Genomic DNA, 15,848 nt, shown 5'->3' with positions numbered 1-15,848 from the left:
GTCAACCTTGCAGAACTTTTTTGCAATTATATTTAAAATCACACATTTGCCTCTGAGGGCTTTACAATCTGCACCGGATCCTCTCATCGGATAAGCAAAAACTGGAATGTAAACGTTTAATAGGTGGGAAAATAGAAAGAAACCTCAGTGAGACCCACTGTGTACAGAATACAATCCCCCCCCCTCCCATATGACAGACATGATGCATGTAACCAGAGCAGTAGGAACAGGAAATAGTTACCTCTAATGATGACTGCAGCAGATGGTATAGCAGAATGATAATAAAGCAGAAATAGTAGCATACTAATAATAGAGATATGACTAAGTAATACCAGGAGCAGTGGGTTCAGCTGCACCTGTGAGAAACCACAAAGGGGAAGAAGTCATTTAATGATCCGGATGGAGGGCTCAGTCCCCCTACAGCCGTTTAACTAAGGGCTGGTCCAAGGCAAGGCTGAGCCGGCCCTACGTCTTACATACATACGTCTTATCAAAAAGGTCTCAAGCCAGCTTTGAAATGTGGGGAGGGTGCTGGCCTCCCGGACTGAGACTGGGAGCTGGTTCTGCAGTAGGAGGGCTTGATAGCTCCCATTCCACTAAGAACCAGGGGAACCTCGGGGTGCTACGAGCTCTTTACTCTTCACTTTAACCACTCTTCATCCTGCTTTGTTTTTCTGTCTCCAGGCTCTATTCCAGCTGTTCAGGGGGGTAGCATCACTAAGGGCATCCCAGGGACCAGAATGCATCCAGATTCTGCAATCTCCTACCGAGGGGGCTCCATTACTCAGGTGAGCTCAGATCCTTGGTCCTTCATATGGATGGTTTTGGTTTACTATCCCAGTGGAGATTTGCTGTGCATACATACTTTCTACACCACTCAGCTGCACAGAGTACACTCGATTTAAAGTAGATCAACAGGCAGGAAATACAGGTATTAATATCTGTTGGTCAAATATTCTTAGGCGGCTAGTTTTACGATGGAGTAACTGGTGTTATCTCCAGATAACCCCCCCTCCACTGTGTGTTTTTACTGTCACTAACCGAATCTCCCATATGTGCACTTTGTTATCGCTGTGTTGGGTGTGGCAGCGCTGGTGTGAGAGCGTTGTGATTATTCTGCTGACAGTGCTTGAATGTTTTTAACGCTGCGTTACGACAGACAAACGGTCCTCTTCCCCTTTTTCATTTGGAGAACCTCTGAGCGACCTCCTGCAAATGAACGTCGGTTTGAAAACAGGCCGCCTGTCAAGGAGCCGTTATGTAGGTCCTTGTTGTGTGTATGATATTATATTTGGCTCGGTTTGCTCCCCTCAGATCGGGAGCAGCACAATCAGGTTAATTAGATTTGCCTGGTCCAGGGGGCTGATGGATGTAATTGAACCTGACTCTGTTAAACTGTGTCACCAGTTCATGATGATGTGGCTGCTGCCCTCCCTCCTTTCCCCCCAGAGGACAACAACACCAGCTTTGCCCAAATCGATTCTGTCATTTGGCCGCTGCCCATCCGGCGTTGTCCGTGGAGCTAGCACGCTTCGTATTACCCGGCTTTGATTTGTGTGCTTATGATGAAAGAGAGCACCGGATCTGTTTAAACGTAATGAGGCAAGCCAAGTGCAGCGGCTGCTGGATTTCCCTGCTGCTGTGACATAATCACAGCTCTGAGTGACCCCGTCGCCCTGGTAACAGGTACACACTGTACCGCGTCTGTTCCCTCTTAGATTTATCTATTTACTCTCGGCGCTCATTGATAGGCTCACCCGTAATATTGCATCCAACTGGCATCTGAGAGGAGGGTGGGGGGGGTCCACCATGATGGATTAGTACGGCGGAGGAGATGAAAACATAATCAGTGTGTGCTGTAGAGGGACAGCTCATTTGTTGTCGTGCTTGCAGCTTGATTAGCATCCAGATATAGAGATGGAGACTTCAGTCAGTGCCATCCGATGCCCCCCCCCCCAAATACACAGAACTCTGCTATTCTGGCCTTCATTCTTCAGCAGCGTCTTCTTGGAAAAGCTGCATCTGATAGGTCAGAAATGTGATCTGCTCCTCAGCCCGCCCACCTCGGCCCTCTCAAGCCCATGACTCATCCAGGGGTGCGAGTGACGTCCTGACTCAGGGTTTTAACAAAGCCTGTTGCCATCTATTGTTGCACCTCCACTTCTTCAGAGAATACTACTTTGTGTTTCACAGCTGTGTTTATTTATTTGGATCACTGTTATTTGTTGCCATGGCAGCAAACACGCTTTCTGGGGCACAAGCAATCCCAGAAATAGAATCTGCTTTTTGTACCATGAATTACAGCCGGCTCCTGGAAAGGGAGAAACAACACCGTTCCCCAATCGCTCTGCATTTATCTGCACCATAAAAGCGTGGACCAGGATCGGGTTTGACCTGCACTGTGACTCCCAAAGCCCTTTCACACATTCTGTGAGGGACATTTATGACGGACATGAGTTAATCGTTCTCTCAGGTGGTTCTGTATCTCTATAACGGCATCGGTCGTGGGCTTTCAGCGTCTATCTTATCTACTGTAGTTTCACCATAGTGAGCCCAGCTTGTACGTGGGCTTTGCTGCTGGTAGCTACCAAGCAGGCGTGTCATTTACATAACATGGTCCTGCCTGAAAAGGGAGTTCATGTTAGTTTGCTGAGGATGAGGCTTGAATTTACGCGACGTCGGCATGTAAAGGAGCATGTTCGTATGGAAACGAGGGCTGTTAATGATTAAGCATAGCTGCATGTGTCATGTACAACTCTTTTCCCCCTGAGAAGACGGTAACTGATGCAGGTCCGCCTCCTCTCTCCGCCACAGGGGACGCCGGCCGACGTGCTGTACAAGGGAACCATCACCCGCCTGATCACGGAGGACAGCTCCAGCCGGGCCGAGCGGGAGCGCGATGAGGCGCTGTCCAAAGGCCACGTGGTGTACGAGGCCATCGGGGCGCACATCCTCACATACGACCGTGAGTACATCCACCGCAGCGTGCTCTCCGTTCCACTCACCAGCTGGATGGGTTAGCCTCCGCTGGAGTGAAGTGGTGTTCAGATGGGACAAGCTGCCACATGCATCGATTCCACAGTGAGCAAAGTGCAGGCGCCCAAGGTTAAACCAAGGGGAACTAGTGCTGTCGACTCGGAGTAGATCGTCAGGAAATCCTTAATCTGGCTTCAGACCACGTTGGAATCCCAGCTGAGTTTAACAATGTGTTACGATCGCATCAGATTCAACTGCAGTATTTTCAGGTAGCTGTACTTCACTTGAGTAGTATATTATATGTGTATTATTGGCAAGGCAAGTTTATTTGTATAGCACATTTCATACACAAGCCAGTCTCAAAGTGCTTCACATATAAAATGTCATACAATAAAGTGAAAAAAAATTGAAGAATTAAAAGAAAATAAAGGCAAAATTAAAATGCATTAGAGAAAAACCCTCATTAAAACCAGCCAATAATAAAATAAAGTTTAAAATTTAACAATAATAAAATACAAATAAATAATTAAAAACAAGAATATCAAGGAATAGAAAATACAGTATACAAAATATTATAAACCAAAAGTCTCTGTACATTCTACTCACAGTTCCTTTACTTTTAATGCGTTTGAGGGGAATTCTATAGTTGCTGTGAATCGCTCACGACTCGCACCAGGGATTGGTGCTTTATCGGCTTGGTGATGATGTAACCATGGAAACGATCACTCGACACACAGGGAAAATGCACTTAGCTGCTAAGTATGAACACACTATAGAAGATATAACGGGGACAGACAGCACTACAAATACATATGAATACATCTGAAGGTTAGATGTAAAATGTAGTGATTATTCAACCTGAAGGCCATTTTAAACTAACTATGAACTATTAGATCTCCTTGGAGTTCCAGCTCTAAACTAGTGGTCTAATGAGAGGTACATGTGTTTGCAGGCCCACCTTCTCAGACCCCTAAAGACGAGGGCCGAGGCCCCGGCCAGTCTGGGGACCTCCTGGGCCTGAAGCGTCCTTATGATATCATGGAGGGAGGCATCTCTCGGGGTCTGCCGATGAGGGATTCACTGTCTGCTGCCAACTGTGAAGGTAAGACGACCCCCCGCATGCAGCTCTCATTGGTGATGACATCCCGGAGCGTAGTAGTCTCACACCTCACCCCCCTCCCCCCTCCCTCAGGGCTGATTGGTCGAGCCATGCCTCACGACAGGGACAGTCCACACCACACACCTTACAAGGACGCTCATCACATCCGCGGCTCCATCTCACAAGGTAGGACGATGCATTGATTCATGGGTTTCAAAGCTCCCTCTGCTTGCTCCCTCTGCTGGCAGACACTTTATTCCCACTCAAAAAAACGTAGCATCATCATTTATGTCCAAATCTAATCTCTTCCAGCTGAACGTGCATTAAAGAAGAAAATGCTCTTTGAGTTTTTTCTCACTCGAAGATAAACGAGCTGACTTTTTTTTATCAATCACAGTCGAGGGAGTATTTGTGGTTCTGTGTAGAATATAAAATGTTACACGGATTGGGAGTTAACCCTGGTTCATTGTTGGAGTAATAGTGGGTTTTTTCACGAGTAGACGGGGGACGATGTGGAGATTTCACGTCACAATAATCAAAGCCAAAACAATTATGATTCATATTTTTATCCTGATAATCAAAATATGCTTAAAACGCTTAAAATGGCACGTTACATTTTATTAAGAGACACATCTTCAATATATGATGATTATGCATCCTGCATAAATAAAGGATGAATTGATATTAAACATTTATTTTCCCGTTTTCACTTCTCTGCCATCACAGTTCCCTCGACCGTGTTTTCAAGTCACTCGTGACGATATTAACGATGATCCCGATGACATAAACTCACCTCAAAAAGCTGTCTGGTTCGCTGTAATAGTGTCAAGAAGAGTCTGAGAGGAGAAGTGAAAAAGGCAGCCTGTAAAAGTAAAAAAAGAAAACGGAAGTGTCATTTAATAATAATAATATAAAAAGAAAATGAACCGCATGTTGCCATTTTTAAAAAATGTATTTCCGGTTTTATTTCTGCAGGAAGACCTTTGATTTGATTCTCTGATTCTTTGGTTTTCATTAAAAAAAACACAAAAACATTGATATATTTGTTCCTTAATAAAAAGTAAAGTTATTCCAGAATGTAGTTAAGCAGAGTATTAAGCAGATTTTGATGATTATGGGGCTAACTTGATGAAGTGCAGTTATTGTTTTATTTTATCGGTCCATGTCTAGTTGTATGCATGGGTGTGACACAATGGGGCTCAGATTAAATCTTTCAAAGCGACTGTAGCTGTATCTGCTGGCAGGATAATGCTGTTTAATATCCACTTCCGTCTCTGTTTGCGTTCACTCTCTTCCTGAAGGAACTCACTCCATCGGCCTGTTCCCCCCATATGAGAAACAGACTGTGCCCCGTTTACCAGAACTCCCCCGCTGGCAGGAGCACTCATGTAGATTTCATATTGGTCTGTGACAGTAGTCCAGTCAGATAACCATCTTGTCTCTGCTCAGAGATGCTGTTGGATGGAGCAGCTCTCAGAAGCCTGCAGGTTCAGCTGAGCTCATATGACCCCGCTTCATGTCTCTGTTCTGTTCTGGATACAAACGTGCACCCCGACTCATTGACTGATGGTTTCAGGTATACCTCGTCACCTGGACCCTCAGGACGGCTACCTGAGGAGGGAGGCCAAGCAGATGAAGAGGGAGGGCTCCCCGCCCCGCGGGCCCGGCTCGCTCTCCGACCCGATGAAGGGCAGAGAAGCCATGGTGCCTACGGTGAAGGAGGCGGGCCGCTCCATCCACCTCATACCGAGGGAGGAGCTCCGACAGCCGGGCAAGGAGGGCATCATGGTGCAGGTCTGCTCACACACCCCTGCAGCTGGCTTATCCCGCCGTGAATGTTTGGCACTGATTTGACCTTCTGTTGCGTTCAGGGAACACCCATGAAGCAGGAGGCGGCGGTTTCAGGGAAACGTCACGACGTCCGCTCCATCATCGCCAGCTCGCCGCGCTCCTACCACAATCCACCCTCCCACATGGAGATGCGCGCCGCCGAGCGGGGCCGCTACGACGAGGCGCCGAAAGGTCGGCCCAGCGCGGTGGTCAGCACGGCGAGCCCCATCCCCCGCTCCTCCCCCCTCACCCTGGGGTCAGAGCAGGGGGGCAAGGCCCATCACAGTCCAGTGGGCTACGAGGACAAGGGCGCCTTGAGGGCTCCTTACCCCGGGCCTTCGCACCGCGGCTCCCCTCTGTCCAGGGAGGCGAGCCAAAGGCAGCATGACGGTGGGTACCTGACCTCCAGACGGACCAGCGGGAATATCTAACATGTTCACCCTTCAACGGGGCCGGGCATCGCTTCAGTGTGCTCCTCCAACACCACAACCTTCCACCTTCACCTATTAGTGTGTTCCTGTTCACCCCTACAGCTCAGTCCTCTATATTATATGTACAAATGTCACATTGTCACTGTGAAAAAAGTGTTAGTTTCATTGTTAAGCAACATCAAAAGAAACTGAATTCAACGCTCATTCTACCGTCGACGACTCCACCAAACTCTGTCCTCTAATTTAACACTTTCTGTGAATATTTATCAGTGGATTTTTCTAAATATGTATTTTCAGTCCCCTTTTCTCTTCACATGGGCATAAATTAGATCCACCACCCTGCAGTTATTAAAGAAGGAAAGTCTTAAAGCTGTGAACACAGAGGAAACACCGGCCTAGTTTACGACCCCCAGCCCGAGCTTCAACCCCACCAATACTTGAAACTGACGTGAGGTTCTCTTTTTTACCTCCAGGGTCCAATAAGAATCCTCCTCAGGAGCGTAAAGCCACACCCACTCCTCGGGAAATGAGTGCCACCAAATCCCCCCTCCCGGGCGTCCCGGATCAGCAGACCTACGAGCGCCTGCTGCAGGGTCTCGGGGCGGCAGACGTTTACCGTCAGATTCCCATCGCCTTCGACCCGGCGTCGCTGCCCCGCGGCATCCCCATCGACCCCGGTACGGCCCCGTCAGGGGGAAACATCACACTATTACTGATCCGTGTGGCCTCCAGTGATTTCCTGACGCTTCTTCCTCTCCACACACAGCGGCCTACTACCTGCCTCGCCACCTAGCGCCCAACCCGGCGTACCCTCATCCCTACCCCTACCTCATCCGTGGCTTCCCCGACACCGCCGCCCTGGAGAACCGCCAGACGCTGCTCAACGACTACATCACCTCCCAGCAGATGCACCAGTGGCCCGCAGCCGCCGCCATGGCCGCCCAGCGCTCCGACCTGCTGAGAGGCCTCGCTCCGCGGGACCAGCCCCTCCCGCTGCAGTACTCTGCAGCCCCACGTGGTAAGGCCTGGGACAGGAAGTGTGCTCTACCCACAGATGGTATCTCAGCGCTTTCTAAACAGCAGCAGGGTTCATGCCTCCTGAATGTCTTTTCAATAATAGAATCACCCGGAAGCTGAAACTGCAGCTCAGAGTCACGAGGATTTCTGTATCACAATCGTTTTCTCTGAAAAGGTTGTAAAACTTTTGGAACTTGGATCAGATTTTTTATCTTAAGCAGCTTTTTTTATGTCCAGATCTGGTGGCATTAAGAGGAGTTAAGATACAGATAATTAGAAGCTGCAGGAGAAGGAAACCTCATGATAATACTCCTTTTCTTTTCTTTTTTCATTTTTAATAAATGATTAAAAGAAAACATCTAACAGCAGCTATGAGCCGTTGTTCCTTGAATAAATCAAGTCAAGCCCAAAAGGCTGAAAGTTGTTGTGAGTTTGGAACATGGTTACATTTAAAACGATGTAATAAGGTCACAAATGGGAAGCAGAAATGCCGTATTTACTGGAACACATCTTGCATCAATTATTAGTAACTTCAAATGCTCACTAAAGCAGGATCTGATCCGATCTAATGGTGTTCTCTCGATCTGTGGACCAATATGAGAAAGTCTTCACCTCTCAGCCTCCACTCAAACCACATGTGTTCTTTATTCTTTTCTCTCTTTCCGCCCCCCTAGGGATCATCGACCTTTCTCAGGTGCCACACTTACCTGTGCTGGTCCCTCCCTCTGCAGGGGCGGCCGGCTCCCCGATGGACCGCATCACCTACATCCCCGGTGGAACCGCTACCTTCCCTGGCAGGCCTTACACCACCTCCCCCATCTCCCCCGGTACGAGTGAGCTCACCCTCAAGCAGACTCCACCACACACTGAAATCTGCTTTTAATCATCATCCCTCTTCTTCTGTACAGTCGGATCCTCGCACATGAACAAGATGCAAGGAGCGCCTTCAGAGCGTGAAAGAGACCGCGACCGGGAGAGGGAGAGAGACCGGGAGAGAGACAGAGAGCGTGAGAGGGAGAGGGAGCGAGACCGAGAGAGAGACCGGGAGAGAGAGCGGGAGAGAGACCGGGAAAGGGAGAGGGACCGGGACAGAGAGAGAGACAGGGAGAGAGACAGAGAGAGAGACAGGGAGAAGGGCGGCTCTCTTGGGAACGTGGAGCACGCCCCCATCTGGCGACCAGGTGAGGAGGAGCAGGAGGTTTCTTGTGTATCTGCCAGCACAGATTGAGGAGTTGTGTGATGAGATGAATGGGTTTGTGGCTCTCAGGTACAGAACACAGCTTGGCCAGCAGCAGCAGCAGCGTGAGGCCGTCCTCCCAGCCGTACAGCCACCAGCACTCCCCGGTGTCTCCTCGCACCCAGGAGACGGTGCAGCAGAGGCCCAGCGTCCTGCACAACACCGGGGGCAAGAGTCTGTCCGTCAGCGAGCACCCCAGCTCCTCTGTGTTCCGGTAAGACGCCGCCTTTCAGCCCTCATTTCTGTGTTCACAAGCAACGAGGAGAGAGGGTAAAGAGGACAGAAGGAGTGGTAGCCACTCACTGTGCAATCAATAATTAATAATCTACTATACATACCTGGACTCTTCTTCTTTTTTGTGCAATAACTTAATCCACCACTTAAATGCAATCATTTAATTTAACTGATTATTACTACTAATGTCATTTATCCACTGTACAAAAAACACAATGCCATATACAGTCCTATATATATATCTCTACACTTAACTTATTTTTATTTTACTTGTCTTCTTATCTCTACTTTTTATATATTTAGCTAAGAGTTTATTGTTTACTGTCTATTGTTTACTTTGTATATTTATTTAACTAAGTTTGTAATCTGCTGGAAATCCAATTTCCTTGCAGGAGTCATCCCAAAGGGATCAATAAGTCTTAGTCTAAGGGTCAGCGAATTAAAAAGTATTTTCCAGGTAGTGAAAGTCAGGTGCTTTGGTCCTTTATTTTGTGGAATATCAGAATTTTGTTTGTAGCATGTTTAAATGGATCAAAATGTAATATTTCCCACCTGTATTTTTCTTTACCGGGATTATTTTGTGAGTGGTTGTTATGGTTAGTTGGTGTTTCAGATAAATAATAACACAATAAATGTGCACTCTTCCAGCAGTGAAAACCTTAAAGCTAAAAAATATAATGGGTTTGATATATTGCTGTTTTTGTTGCTCAACACAAAGACAACGTTATTCTAGGTCCTGGTAATCCTGCTGTTATCCAGTGAAAGTCAGGGACTTTCTAACTGAAGTTGTCTTGTTTGACCTGCCAGGTCCATGTCCTCGGGGCCGCCCCGCTACCAAGCCTACCCCGGCCACCTCCAAAGGACGGGCGTGCCCCCGGAGGCCTACCCGCCTGCTATGGACTCAAGTGTAGCCAAAGAGCAGGGTCGCGAAGGAGCCAAAAACCGAGGCGGTCTCCCCAAGCACGTGCAGGACCAGCACGGGCAAAGCAAACCTGAGCCCAAGCTGTCGTGCCCCAGCCCCGGAGGGATGTACCCGGGCTCCTACCCCTCGGCTTCGGGCCGGCCCCAGCACCTGCTGCCCCCCCAGTCGGATAACCCTGCTGGGCGTGGAGAATGCGGTACACCTAGTAGGGAAAAGACTCAAAACAAAGCGATGTCCATTCAGGAACAAGAGCTCCGAGTACTCGGTAAGACCACCATGACTGCGGCCAACTTCATAAACGCCATTATTATGCGTCAAATTTCATGTGAAACGGGGATGGCAGAGACGGGCTCGCTTGTTGCCGGGGGCGACACTGATGGTAAGACGCTCTGGACCCCCTCATCACCCAGACCCCCGTCAGTCTGTGGTCTATTGCACGCTGTGGTGGTTGGCATTTTCAAATCAGACCAATTCATTTACATTTATTTCCCTTCAATCCTTTACTTTCTTTTTGGCTGTTTTATTTATCGGTTTCTCTTTACTGACTTAAAGACCACCAAGGGTCTGGAAAACCAATCCTCTAGCCCGTCCAAATTGGACCGGACACCCTCAATATCAAGACGTTTGAATTTTCCATGAAGAAGATCCGAGGTGTCCTTTAAGCTGTCATTTTAAAATAATATCTTAAAATGACTAATTATCTAAAGCAGAACATCCTTTGCTGCTTATTTTTCATTTTCTTTTCGTAGAGGATGTGACATAAATGTAACGCCCCTCCTCCCTCCCATTCTGCTGCCTTGCTTACCGGCTTGGACACCATATTTCACCGCATGCCAGTGAAGAATCTTTTACACCAGAAAATGAAATTCAAGCAGCTTGAGTCTTAGAACTGGGCTCTACAGGGGGTGTATCCGAAATCACTCGTTCACTCCTGCCGACTCACTCTTCAAGGAGTTACACATAGATGACTGTAGCATGAGCTCATTAACAAATACTGCTGTAATTGGTGAGCAGTGATGCCTCGGATACGTCCAGGGCTTTTATTGTGAAAGGAAGGAAGTGAAGAGTATTTTTCACACATTAAAACAGCTTTGAGTCCGCCGTGTAGGGTTTAATAATCCTCACTACGCATTCAGACGGAGAGTGAGTGATTTCTGAGCTTCGGTGTCTTTTTCTTTAAACGTCATTAAACCAACCCTCCAGAAAAGTCGACCCCCCGGTCCTAGAGAGCACCGGGTTACACAGGAGGAAGGGTGGGGGAGGTAACAGAGCAGGACACTCAGCCATGCATGTTCCTATTAATAACTCACCGTAATTTATGCTTTGATTTGTTTTCATTGTTAATTTTTTCCCCGCACACACACACACACACACACACACACACACACACACACACACACACACACACTCAACACACCTCTCTCAATCAAGCCTCTGGGAGTTTGTCCATCAGTTGGAATGTGATTTGGTTTGTTATTGTTGTCTGTCGTAGAGAACATGTTTAAACATCACACGTCTGTACGGCATGCTCAGAAATCACATGTACAGCAGGAAGCATCGGTAGGAAAGCATGGTGGGCCCCGTAGACTCGGACCATGAGGGAGGTGCGGGGCTATTCAGAGCTTCTTGTTTAAATGAACCCAGAGTCCCTCCGGCCGTTGCTAGCTAACAGCAGAGAACCACAGCTTCCTGTATCTTCAGGGGGGGGGGGTCGCTCCTCTCTGGGAGTCCATAAGTCAGTTCTGCTTCCCCCCACGTTCAATTTACATCATCCACTTAAGATACTGTAGTAAGAAGAGGCGTGTAAGAAAACAGTCCCAGGGGAGGAAGAAGTCTAACAGTCATGTTGTATTTTCATGGTGAGGCTTGAAGCTTGAGATATTCTTCTTTTATCCTTCTAGTCTAGTCTCTAGGGCATCACCCTTCTTCTTCTTCTCTAAATAATCTGCTCAGAGCGGAAGCACGGTCTTTGATTTATAACCCGACTTACCGAGACTTCTTCATTTATGAGTCACTGATGCAAAGTTAATGTTAGCATCGTTTGTGGTCAGAGCGAGAGCTGCTTCCTCCTGTTTGCAAAGAGTTCTAGATAATTAGTTAAATATGTAGCTCGTCACACACACGCTGTCATGACGTCATTATGTAGCGGAGCTTCCAGATGAGATGAGACTGCATGATGTCATAGTGCATCTGAGGGGGTCATGTCTTCAGGGACTCACTTACCGGTGTGTGTGGATGTGATTGTGTGTGTGTGTGTGTGTGTGTGTGTGTGTGTGTGTGTGTGTGTGTGTGTGTGTGTGTGTGTGTGTGTGTGTGTGGATGTGATTTTGTGTGTGTGTTGAACAGCTCAACAGAAGATGGAGCCACATGGTCTGTACCGGCCTCCGTCTGAGGAGAGACTGTCTCCAGGCCAGCAGCCCCCCTCCCCCTGTGTTAAAGGCAGCCAGAGGGTGGTCACCCTGGCTCAGCACATCAGTGTAAGTCCGCCCCCCCGGCCCAGTCACATGACACTCAGAGATGGAGCACATTTCCTCTGGCAGCGGTTTTAAAGTGCAGACCGATGTGTGTGTGAACAGGAGGTGATCACTAAAGACTACACCAGGCAGAGCCAGCAGCAGCAGCAGCAGCAGAGCTACCACGGCTCTCCTGTCCTGGACCTGACCCGTCCACCCAGTGCCTCCCAGCCCCCCGCCAACTCCCAGGAGTCTGCCCAAGGGTCCCGCTACGTGGAGGGCCTGGAACGCAGCCGAGACCGGTAGGAACCACGCAGCTACATGTTAGATACCAACACAGTACAATAAAATGATAAATATGATGCCGAAGTAACGACATGATGACAACAATTTATAAAAAGTGCTGAGTCATGCTTTGTTAGGTCTGTCTGCCAGACCACAAGATAACTACTGTTAAATCGCTGGTTTTCTGAATGGAGTCTGGTTGATGGTGCTAGGCTACGCTAACATTGTAGCTGCTCCATCAACACTCCATATAAGGTCATGTAGACATAAATACAGCAGAGACCTTGTTGTTTGGACCACAGACAGTCTCTGGTTCCTCCACATAGTCTGGTCTGGTCTCTGGACTAATGTGAGCTACTATCTAGACCTCTGGGGGACCACAGACAGTCTCTGGTTCCTCCACATGGTCTGGTCTGGTCTCTGGACTAATGTGAGCTACTATCTAGACCTCTGGGGGACCACAGACAGTCTCTGGTTCCTCCACATGGTCTGGTCTGGTCTCTGGACTAATGTGAGCTACTATCTAGACCTCTGGGGGACCACAGACAGTCTCTGGTTCCTCCACATAGTCTGGTCTGGTCTCTGGACTAATGTGGGCTACTATCTAGACCTCTGGGGGACCACAGACAGTCTCTGGTTCCTCCACATGGTCTGGTCTGGTCTCTGGACTAATGTGAGCTACTATCTAGACCTCTGGGGACCACAGACAGTCTCTGGTTCCTCCACATAGTCTGGTCTGGTCTCTGGACTAATGTGAGCTACTATCTAGACCTCTGGGGACCACAGACAGTCTCTGGTTCCTCCACATAGTCTGGTCTGGTCTCTGGACTAATGTGAGCTACTATCTAGACCTCTGGGGGACCACAGACGGTCTCTGGTTCCTCCACATAGTCTGGTCTGGTCTCTGGACTCATGTGAGCTACTATCTAGACTCTGGGGGACCACAGACAGTCTCTGGTTCCTCCACATAGTCTGGTCTGGTCTCTGGACTAATGTGGTCTACTGTCTAGACCCCTGGTGGTGTTTGCTGTGACCTTTAACCCTGCGTTATGAACATGAATGATTGTGGTCCTGTTCTCTGCAGGTCTCCTCCTCAGCCCAAATCCTCGCCGGTCTCAAACGACGGCATCGAACCAGTGTCTCCTGCCGGGGCCGGCTCTGAACCCGAGGTCCAGGGAGGGGCCTCGTACTCCAACGAGCAGGGAGAGCAAGGGTAACGTTGTCTTTGTAGATCTCCATGGAAACGGCCAGCACAGCGTTTGTATGTAATATTTACATTAGCAGGGCAGATAACACACGTCCAACATGAACAGAAGACAGGCTTCAGTGTGGTCGCTAGATCAGTGTGCATTGATCTGGGGATGAATGTGATTGGTTCCTACAGTATCAGCTGCTTCATACTGGATCAAAAGCATGAAATCCCAGCAGCACCTGAACCCAGCAGGACACCGATGTGGATACGTTGATCCATGTGTCCCCTCCATGTTTCCCATTCATTAAATGAATTAAATCATCTGAAAAACGCCACCAGGCTGCTGCAGATTATATATTCCTTCTGATGCTTCTCCAGCGATCCGCAGCGCTGCTCGTTTGTGAAGGAGAACGTCTGGTTAGTGACAGGTTGTATTTAATAATCCATGGTTCAGGGATAAACCTTACAAAGAAGGCATCTTGCACCATGCTGGTTCTCATAGCACTTGAAGTAGATGATGGCGTATTTAATGTTGATGTTCTTGCGTCGTTCTTCTACTGATGTAAGCCGCGTTGGATGAAAGGATCGGCTAAATACATCGTTAGATCACGTACTTGAGGAAGGACAGGAAGTCGTCGTGTCCACAACGTGTCAACAACCCTGAGCACTTCTATGGCGGTTTCTATGGCAACGATATCCTGACCCTTTGTCATCGTTTTAACGAGCATCACCGACCGGAGGAGGCCGCTTCCTACTCCTACAGTGAAATATAGTTGGATGGTGGATCATTTAGATTGTAAACACTTGTTAATCCAAGCTGGAGTCTCCAGACATGAACTCGTCTAAACATTAAGACGAGAGCGTGGTTGGTGTTAACCCCGGCTCCTCCTCCTCCTCCTCCTCCTCCTGCAGAATGGGCTCCCGGTCTCCTCCCAACACCTCCCAGCCTCCAGCCTTCTTCAGCAAGCTGACGGAGAGCACGTCGGACATCGTGAGGTCAAAGAAGCAGGAGATGATCAAGAAGATGACGGTGGTGGGAAACGAGGATTTCAGTGAGTCTCACCGGCTTCCAGCAGGGAAAAACAAGCTTTTTAATAAAGAGACGTTTTAAAAATACATCCTCTGTTCTCACTTTCAGACGCCGGACAGCCGGGGACGGAGATCTTCAACATGCCGGCGTCCACGACTGCAGGTAAAGGATGGATGAGCGTTGTGATGAATTTAACCTATCGAGCTTGTAAGGATGGAAATACATCAATACTTTAGACTCAAGCACGCTGCTGCTGTGTGAAGCTGGAATCAACAGGATCATTACTTTATTTGTACAACCAAAACACATTTACAAACAAGGAATCTGCAGGATTGCATCAGGTTTTTAAAATACCGAGGCCGACATCCTGAACGCGGACTTCCTCTGAGCTCCTTAACTTTGGACTTGACATGAGAGCGCCGTCAAAGATGTGCAGGAATCTCACACGGGTCCCAAAGGTGCTGGGAAAGGTGGCGTTCACACCGACCTTTGACCTCTACTACCACATTTATGACGTACAAGAGGGCGGCTGTTTAAGACATGTTAATGTCGTCTTGCAGCTTCTTTTTGAAATCCGACTTCATTAAACCTGTCCTTTCCTTCCTCAGGGCCGGTGAGCGTCCGCTGCCACCCGGCCCCGGAGACGCCGGGTAACTCCATCGGCCTGGAGGCCATCATAAGGAAGGCCTTGATGGGCAAATACGACGAGTCCGAGGAGCGCTCCCCGTCCAACGCTGCTAACCCGATGGCTGCTGGAGCCGACGGACGCGGCGGCGACGACTTCTTCTCACAAGGTGTGACGTCCTCCTCTTCAGTGTTTCCTCTCTTCTCTCCACCACTACGCGTGTGACGCTCCCTAAGGGGCGGGGCTAACTTGTGATTGACAGGTACTCCTGGAAAGCTGGAGTTCTAAGCTCCGCCTCCTCTTCTTGCAGGTGGAGGAAAGTCCTCGAAGGGCAGCGGGCGCTCCAACGGGCGGAAGGCCAAATCTCCAGGACCGGGTCTGTCTGGGGGGGAGAGACCGTCCTCCGTGTCCTCGGTCCACTCCGACGGAGACTGCAACCGACGGACTCCTCTCACCAACCGGGTCTGGGAGGACCGGCCTTCATCCACAGGTTCCACACACAACCACCACCTCCTCC

At 48.9% G+C, this 15,848-nt stretch overlaps 1 protein-coding gene across 5 annotated transcripts in view; it reads left to right on the top strand.

The window, feature by feature from the left end:
* Window positions 1–15,848, top strand: part of ncor2 (nuclear receptor corepressor 2) — an 87,448-nt gene that overhangs the window by 69,006 nt on the left and 2,594 nt on the right. For 4 of the 5 annotated variants that reach the window (XM_084023937.1, XM_084023939.1, XM_084023938.1 and 1 more), the window contains 19 exons: window positions 685–788; window positions 2,815–2,965; window positions 3,929–4,078; window positions 4,169–4,261; window positions 5,652–5,869; window positions 5,947–6,295; window positions 6,810–7,013; window positions 7,103–7,354; window positions 8,028–8,180; window positions 8,262–8,534; window positions 8,621–8,804; window positions 9,632–10,011; window positions 12,093–12,223; window positions 12,323–12,501; window positions 13,569–13,697; window positions 14,589–14,728; window positions 14,815–14,868; window positions 15,315–15,500; window positions 15,642–15,821. In XM_084023937.1, coding sequence (XP_083880063.1) covers window positions 685–788; window positions 2,815–2,965; window positions 3,929–4,078; window positions 4,169–4,261; window positions 5,652–5,869; window positions 5,947–6,295; window positions 6,810–7,013; window positions 7,103–7,354; window positions 8,028–8,180; window positions 8,262–8,534; window positions 8,621–8,804; window positions 9,632–10,011; window positions 12,093–12,223; window positions 12,323–12,501; window positions 13,569–13,697; window positions 14,589–14,728; window positions 14,815–14,868; window positions 15,315–15,500; window positions 15,642–15,821 — 3,510 coding nt within the window. The remainder of the gene's footprint in view (window positions 1–684; window positions 789–2,814; window positions 2,966–3,928; window positions 4,079–4,168; window positions 4,262–5,651; window positions 5,870–5,946; window positions 6,296–6,809; window positions 7,014–7,102; window positions 7,355–8,027; window positions 8,181–8,261; window positions 8,535–8,620; window positions 8,805–9,631; window positions 10,012–12,092; window positions 12,224–12,322; window positions 12,502–13,568; window positions 13,698–14,588; window positions 14,729–14,814; window positions 14,869–15,314; window positions 15,501–15,641; window positions 15,822–15,848) is intronic. The other variant, XM_084023940.1, reaches the window with a different exon arrangement.

This window comes from Eutrigla gurnardus (genome assembly GCF_963514095.1).
Source record: "Eutrigla gurnardus genome assembly, chromosome: 13".
Lineage (NCBI taxonomy): Eukaryota > Metazoa > Chordata > Actinopteri > Perciformes > Triglidae > Eutrigla > Eutrigla gurnardus.
The sequence above is the reverse complement of the archived record's forward strand: the minus strand, read 5'-3'. Positions and strand labels throughout refer to the sequence as shown.